General features: G+C 46.3%; 1 protein-coding gene across 6 annotated transcripts in view; it reads right to left on the minus strand.

The window, feature by feature from the left end:
* Positions 1 to 1373: 1373 nt before the first annotated feature.
* SALL1 (spalt like transcription factor 1) overlaps positions 1374 to 8254 on the minus strand; it is a 24433-nt gene continuing 17552 nt past the window's right edge. For all 6 annotated transcript variants that reach the window (XM_066194255.1, XM_066194254.1, XM_066194253.1 and 3 more), the window contains 2 exons: positions 5103 to 8254; positions 1374 to 4055 (listed from right to left, as the gene is read on the minus strand). The exon at positions 5103 to 8254 is cut by the window's right edge and continues 258 nt beyond it. In XM_066194255.1, coding sequence (XP_066050352.1) covers positions 3615 to 4055; positions 5103 to 8254 — 3593 coding nt within the window. In that variant the 3' untranslated portion in view covers positions 1374 to 3614. The remainder of the gene's footprint in view (positions 4056 to 5102) is intronic.

Raw genomic sequence — 8254 nt, forward strand, 5'->3', positions numbered from 1 at the left:
CAGCCCGGACATCCACCCCTCAGCCCGGCACAGCCCGGGCACCCAGGGCTCAGCCCGGACATCCACCCCTCAGCCCGGCACAGCCCGGGCACCCGGGGCTCAGCCCGGACATCCACCCCTCAGGCTGGCACAGTCCCGGCACCCGGGGCTCAGCCCGGACATCCACCCCTCAGCCCGGCACAGCCCAGGCACCCGGGGCTCAGCCCGGGCACACATCCCTCAGCCCGGCACAGTCCCGGGCACCCGGGGCTCAGCCCGGACATCCACCCCTCAGCCCGGCACAGCCCGGGGCACCCAGGGCTCAGCCCGGGCACACATCCCTCATCCCGGCACAGCCCGGGCACCCAGGGCTCAGCCCGGGCACACATCCCTCAGCCCGGCACAGTCCCGGCACCCGGGGCTCAGCCCGGACATCCACCCCTCAGCCCGGCACAGCCCAGGCACCCGGGGCTCAGCCCGGGCACACATCCCTCAGCCCGGCACAGTCCCGGCACCCGGGGCTCAGCCCGGACATCCACCCCTCAGCCCGGCACAGCCCGGGGCACCCGGGGCTCAGCCCGGACATCCACCCCTCAGCCCGGCACAGCCCGGGGCACCCGGGGCTTAGCCCGGGGACTCTCCCTCCGCCCGGCGCAGAGGGAAGGATGCCCGGGGCGCGGGCCGCTCCTCCCGCCAGCGCCCACCTCCGCCGACGGCAGCGCGGAGCGAAGAGCAGCAGCACGGCGGGGCAGCGCCCCGGCTCACCGGGAGCCCCCGCTCCGTCGGGCTCCGGTCCCGGGGAGCCTGGCCCGCCGCAGCGGCCCGCACCGCGGGGAAACGCTTCGGAAGGGCTGGGGGACAAAAGGGTCTGTCGGCCCCGGCGGGGTGCGGCTGGGCTGGGGGAGCGCATCCCCTCGGGCAGCGGCCCCTCCTCGGTGCCGGCGGCCCCTCAGCCGAGGCCGGGCTGCGCTGTGCGCGCAGGGTCCGCTTACGGAGCGGGCCGGGGGGAAGGCCCCAAGGTACGAGAAAGAAAATAGCTCCTTTTTCTGGGTTTTTTTCTGGGTTTTTTGTTTTTGTGGGGTTTTTTTTTACCCCCGAATGATGCCAAGCGCGTACGTTACCCAGCGGCAGGAGCGTCCGGGTGCCCGGGAAGGTTCGCGAGTGCGGGACCCGCCTGCTCCGGGCGCGGCTTCCCTCGGATCCTAAAGATTGCATTTCCCCGTGGGAAGAGGCTCCGAAGGCCGAAGTTAAAGGCACTAATGAAATTCAAGACGCGGAGAGGAAACCCTCCCGGAGCGTTGGGGGCTGCTAACCCTTCCCTGGCAACTTTTCTGTTGCACAAATCTCGACTCAGTTTAAAAGGAGAATTAGTTAGTATTTCATTGATAAAATCATCAAAATCCTTTTAATTTACCTTTTTCTGAGACCAAAAGGTGACTTAAAATTCTTAAATATTCACATTGACAAGCCAGCTGGCTCTAGCGTACAACTTACATGTTAACAAAAATGCATATCATGTACCAGGTGAATCAACACATTTGAACAGGAAAAGTCCTAAAGACATGAAGTCCAAGAGGTATCCAGACTACAGCGTTAATACGCAGGATTCATAATGATAGGAAGGGGAAAAGTCCTCAAGAAAAGTATTTCTCACCCCAGCTCTTCAGTTGTAAATCCTCTCTAATGCCCAATTTGAAACTCAGGCTATGCGAAGAGCTAAGTAATCGCTTCTTGTTTAAAAAGGTGGGCAACTCCCCCCCACAGTGGTCCTGAAAAATAATCCTGTAACACAAAACAACTGAATTTTCGAATTGTTTAAAAAAAAAATATATATATATATATATAGTCACAAGGACACAAAATTGGCTATGCCGGTTGGTGGTTTTGAAGGCATAATTTGAAGGCAGCCAATCTGGTTTATTTTTCATAAACAGAAAGGTAAGAAGATGAAAAAATTGGACTGAATTATGTTTGACAAACTCCCATTGAGGTTAATGATCATGGCAGGTGTTTAAGGGAAGCCAAATCATGTGCAAGGCCAAAGCAATTAGGTTTTGTTTGGTATGCTTTTTTTCACAATCAAGTTATAAACCCCACATAGTATATGGGGGCTTGCAAGTGGACATCTTAACACAGGTATAGCAGCGTAAGCATGCCACAAACATACAATCTCATAAAATAAAATTAATATCAAATATAAAGCATTTGAACCGAATCAAGCCTTAAATGTAATAAATTATTTCCTTCAAAGGAAACTTACCTAGGCTCAATAAGGTCTTTGCTAGCAGCATTTTTTTTTAATAAACAAATTAAAAATGTCAAAATATCTACAATTTTATGAGAAGGAGGAGTTGAATAGTTAAGGAGAAATTTCTCACTATTAGGGGATATGAAAAATATACTAGCAATTAATATGCAATACATATATGTATACCCATACTTACAGATATAAACACACACATACAACCGGGACAGTTCATGTTAACCAAGGGAAAGGCTAAATAATACAAAGTGATTACTAAATACAGGTATACTTTAAAAACACAGAGACAGCGAATTTTTTATCTGTTGCAAAAATGTATTTGATTACTCGAGTAAAATTACAGTATCTCTGCTGTTAGTAAGTATTAAATGTTAAAGAAACTGGACCTCTTTTCCTTTCAACTTTCCGAGAAAGTGCATGTAACAGTCCAAGGTTCCCCCCATTCCCCCCAATGCCTAATACAAAATAAACAAACACTATACTTGTTCCCTTGGTCAAGGAGTAGGGCTTGGTCTTGTAAGGAACGTATGTACATTTTAATGAAAGTGATGTTCTTATTGTATATACAGGAGCATCTACAGTTGTCCACGGAAGTTGTTCAAGATGCCATACTTAGCAGCATTGTGAAAGTCCAGCACATTTTCTATAATGAATACCTACAAGGCAAAATGTTACGTCTCAGTTTCAACTACCAAAACAACACTTCAGTATCTTCTCTAATAATCCGCGTGCTTATTACTGTACAGAAATGTATTAACATTTAAGACGACTCAAGTAAAAAGCACAATACAAATAACAGTTCAAAACGGAAAATGTTAAACCTACAAAAATTAAAGCAGTTTTAATTTTATAATAAAAATCAAAAACTGAGCTGTGTAAAGGACCCACACTGTTCAGTCTATATTCTCTCAGTCCTTTTCTTAATTCTGTCTGGAAAAATTAGACAATGTGTTTGCTGATAAAGTTTCCAGCAGGATCAAAGTGTACATTTATATACAGATTTTTATTAGAGATCTAATGCATCACTGAGGCATCGCATCAATACCAGAGTTTGTGTTAAACTGGATATAGAAAATAAGTTAATGCCAGAATAAGATCACCTAGCAGAACAGACTTGCAACTGCCATAAATGTTACAGCAAGTTTACAGCACTCTAGTCGATTAGTATTTAGTTCAAAATACGGGAGACCAAAGTTAATGCTTGCATTTGTTTGCAAAGCAAGGTTATATCACTAATAAATAAGCTCTCTTAGAACTCTAGAAGTAGAACATGGTACAAAACAAAGTCTTTGCAATGTTGTAGCCTGCAGCTTGAAAAAAGCAACCCTAGGTTGCACTATTTGCAGGAATGTTATTTAAGGAGTTTTTTTTTCTAATTTGTAACAATTTCTTTGTTGTCTTCCACGAAACGCGTAAAACGGAAGTTAGTCCCATTTTCATTGCTTGCCATTTTCTCCAGACCAGCTAGAGGTGCGTTGGGTTCTGAATTCTGGAGCTTCTCCAGGCTTCCTGTCAAGCCACTGATGGGAGAGCTGCCACCATTGCCCAGGCCCCCCGGTGCTGGAGGGATGCCCCCATTCTGGATGACGGAGATCTCGTTGGTCTTCATGGCCAAGCCATTGGAGAGTGCAGCTGCATACTGGTTCCAGAAGCTGGACGGGTCTCCGTTCCCTGACCGCGCAGCCAAATCCTTCTGAAACATTTCTGGGAACTTTACAGGATTGCCACCTAGAAATGTCATGGGGCCATCTACAGAAAGTCGTCTGCCTCGTCTTGCAGGAGTACTGTTCCACATGTGAGTGCCCATGTGAACCTGGAAAGAAAGAAAGGAAGAAACAAACAAACAAAAAATAGAGGTTGACGGGAATTTCAAACTTATTTTCATCGCAGAGAAGACAGGAGTCCATGAACGTGTCCAGTCTTGTTACATAATGAATGGCATTAAAGATAGAGGATACAGGGCTCCATTTCCCATCTGGAATTATAAACTGCTTCTGGGTTAGCCCATCACCATTACCCAGAATAACCTGTTCTCCCGCTGAACAATGCATTGCTTCTTACTCTTTTTTTTATTACATGTATTTAGTTTATAATGACTTTGCATTATTCTGTCAATTGCAGATAGCTGCTTTCAGGACTAGAATTGCTATGTCCACTTTCATTGCAATGGTAAGTATTGTATTTGACACCCTTTACCTATAAACGTCCTTTTCAGACAGGCAGAAAGTATCCTTTACTGATTGCTCATCGGAGAGCCTCGTGTATAGACAGAATGGCCTGAAAGTAATTATTCATCTCACATTACTGGCAGCAACCTCTAGAGAAATACTCTGTCAACAGAAAAATGTACACAGTAAAGTGCTCAACTGGTGTTCTAAAACTTAAGTATATTTGCTTTTTCAAACTCATATCAGTAGGAAATGTTAGTTATATAATCAATTAAAGTAATGCCCATTATTTCCAGAATTATGTTAATAGTTTCTTTAAACACTCATCTTACATGATAGTGATGAAAAACATCACATTCAAGAGCCTTTCACTTCTTGAAGAGGTGTGTGAGCTACAAAATGCATTCTTCTGTTAATTAATATCCCTTATCATCATTTGGCTGTTCTGTTTCACACTCTGCATAGACAGGCTTTGCTGGTACATGAATTTTAATTAAGTCATGCCTCAGACCCGCTGCCAACACGAGCACTCAACAAGAGGCCATCTAGGTCTACCAGAGACCTAACTAAACACACGGTCACAACACAAACAGCCCAAAGGTACCACTGCTGCAACATTAATAGGGGTCAAAAAATCAAAAATCCCTAACAAGGAGAAAATGAAACTGAAGAATGGTAAGAGGAAAAAGTACCTTCAGATTGCCTTTTGTTGTGAATGCTCTTCCACATATAGTGCAGGCAAAAGGTTTCTCACCAGTGTGTGTCCTTTCATGGATCTGCAGAGCACTGGAAGAAGAAAATGTTTTCCCACACGTGTTGCAGTAGTGCTGTTTTGGAGTTCTTCTGGGGAGAGCAGGGAGCAGCACAGGGGACGTGGCAGAGGACAGTGGCCCCGAAGCAACTAGACCAGAGGGTGCTTCCTTGCTGTCCTGAGGAGAGCCATGCACAAAGCCGTTGACCTCGGTCTTTATGAGCGATGACAGGGCGTTAGTGGGCATCACCGAAGAGTTCTGATTGGGGCCGATGCTGGAGTTGGGCTCAAACAGCTGTGATGGTAGATCTCGCATCTGATGTGTCAACATATGCTGCTTCAAATTACCCTTTGTGGAAAAGCCACGATTGCAAACTGTGCAAATAAATGGTCTCTCTTTGGTATGACTTCTGTAATGAATGTCCAAGGCACTCTGACAAGCAAATGTTTTGCCACAAATGTCACATGCAGTGTTTTTAAATTTACCTCTATCTCTGAAAGGAAAGAGCATACTCAGGGACTCCTCTTTAATAATTTTATCAGTGTTACTAGACGTCAAGTCCAAAGCACCACTGTTGGCAGGGGTTGGAGACAAACCGTTGGCAAACTCACTTGGTAAAGCTCTTAATGGTTTCTCTTCAATACTTGGTGACTTGTGGTAATCATTAGTGCTGTTGGATGGGGACAAGGCCTGCATGGAAGAGGTAGACTCTGAGACAGCAGGGCTTCCAGCACTTTGGCTTTCCATATCACCGCCGACAGATGATGAATCGTTAGTTAAAACGTCCCCTTCCACTGACCCATTTTCTACTGACTTTAGGCTTGCCTGAAGTTGTTCAGCAAGGCCAGCATTGATCATCTTCATCTGATTTTCCAAAGCAGCAATACTTGACATTTCCAGGGGCAGAGGGGAAGAAGACAAGCTGTCTTGTGATGCATCCACAGATTTAGGTGTATCTGGCACACTGCTGTCAGGACAGTCTTCCATATTCTCATCGGAGAAGTTGTCTATATCATCAAAATTCTTATCATCAAAAGATCCCGTATCTGATTCCATTGACTCAGGATAGTTTTCTGTCACTGGGGTGTTGGGGATCTGCCCTCCCATGTGCATTCGGATATGCTGCTGTAGCACAACGGCATTGGTGAATTTTTTCTGGCAGATTGGGCAAGAATGTTGCACTCTCAGCGGGGGCATGGCACGATGGACACTGTAGTGAGTCTTTAAGTTGCCCTTAGTAGTGAAAGCACGACCACAGATTTTACATTTGAATGGCCTCTCTCCAGTATGGGTGCGATAATGCATTTTCAGTGCGCTCTGGCAGCTGAGAACTCGATGGCAAATGATGCACTCGTTAGGATCAGTTGCCTTCTTGTCAATGTTTTCTACAAGTTGCTGCAACTTTGACGTTTCAGATGCTGGCGTTGAATCCAATAGTCCTCCAAATGGAAACTTTGCCTTAAATTGCTCTGACATAAGAGGCATCAGTGGATTTGTAAAAGTGGCGACACCGCTGGAGCCCGAGTCTGCTGCCGGGGAGCTCACGGAGCTGCCCATGTTAGTGATGGTGCTCGTGTTCTGGGGGTTCTCTTCCATTTTGCCATTTGAGGTAGGCAACGCACCAGCCTCTACCTCATCAGAAAGTCCATTGGAAATCTTTGATGTGGGATCAGCTGTTCCCGAGTCACTCTTGACAGAGCAGGGAGGGCTAGCAGAAGGATGGCTAATGGGAATCGGCTGAGGCTCCTCAGTTTTGATGAATGGGGTCAAGCTTGGAATTGTTGGTGGGAGTGGCAGGCCAACAGAAGTTGTTAGGGTGGAGAGGACTGGCTTGCTGTCCAGCCAGCTCGTGACAGGTTTCTCTGGTGGTATAGACATCCCATAAGGAATACCCGTGCTTGTAGGAATATTGTCCAAATGCTCTGGCACTGGGTACGGATTCATTTGAATATGAGGGTATTTTTCTTTGTGGCGCTGAAAGTGGACTTTTAAGTTTCCCTTTGTGGAGAACCTGTTTCCACATATGTTGCATTTAAATGGCCTCTCGCCAGTGTGAGAACGCAAGTGAATCTGCAAGGCACTGTCACTCCCAAACACTTTAGCACAGAACCTGCATTTATGCTTAAAGAATGCCTCATCTGAATTACTTTTTGCTTCAAATGCAGTTACATTCGGTGGCTTGCTTTTTCTTTGCTGTGCCAGGGCAGTCAAGGAGTTTAAATCCTCTGCAGGTGTTCCAATATTGGACAAGGGACTGGAGAAAACAGAGTTACTAGGGGTGGGCTGAGGTAGAAGTGGATTAGATGCAGGACTTAATAAACTGCTTATTGCAAAAGCTGGTGAAGATGATGCTGATACTGGTGGGTTGGTGAGCTGTGAGCCACCAATAGTTGAAGCCACTTTTTCTGAGGACGGTGCTGTAACTGCTGCTGCCAATATGTTAATATTTGAAGAAGAGCCACTATTGGATGGAATTAGAGTGTTGCCAGGGTTGCTCTGAGGTAGCTGTATAGGGGGTAGCTGTTTCACACCACTGATGCTGGCAGATTGACTAGCAAGGCTTTGTGCTAATCCAGCTGCTGCAGCCAGCTGCTGGGATAAATGGGAACTTAATGTGGACAAGGGGTTGGCAGATGTTCGTAAAGTACCTTGAGAAGGGCTAGAAGATGTTGGCATGTCTGTATTTTGGGTAGCCAACAATAATATTTGGTGACGAATTTGTTCAATCAGTTGCAACTGATGGATCTGCTGCTGCTGCAATGCCAACAGTTGCTCCATCAGGGCAGGGACAGCAAGTTTAGTGCTCGATGCCCCGTTACATCTCGCCTCCTGTGAGAACTGTGCTACTGCCACCTTCGTACTCTGCAGGTTTTCAATTATTACATTACTATTTATCACTGAAAAGTTGCCTAGTGTTGTCAGATCCCCTAAGTGAGGTAGAGAGGTTGTTACAGCTGAGGTACCCATTGTGGAGCTGTTACTGCTTGTAATACTATTGTTGACACTCTTGGAACTGCTACTGCTATTGTTAATGCTGGAAGCCTCCACATCCATGGATTCTTCCCTGTCAAGTTTGTTATGCTCTGAAAGGT

This window comes from Chamaea fasciata, unplaced genomic scaffold (genome assembly GCF_029207755.1).
Source record: "Chamaea fasciata isolate MVZ Bird 193981 ecotype frontalis unplaced genomic scaffold, bChaFas1.0.hap1 SCAF_12, whole genome shotgun sequence".
Lineage (NCBI taxonomy): Eukaryota > Metazoa > Chordata > Aves > Passeriformes > Sylviidae > Chamaea > Chamaea fasciata.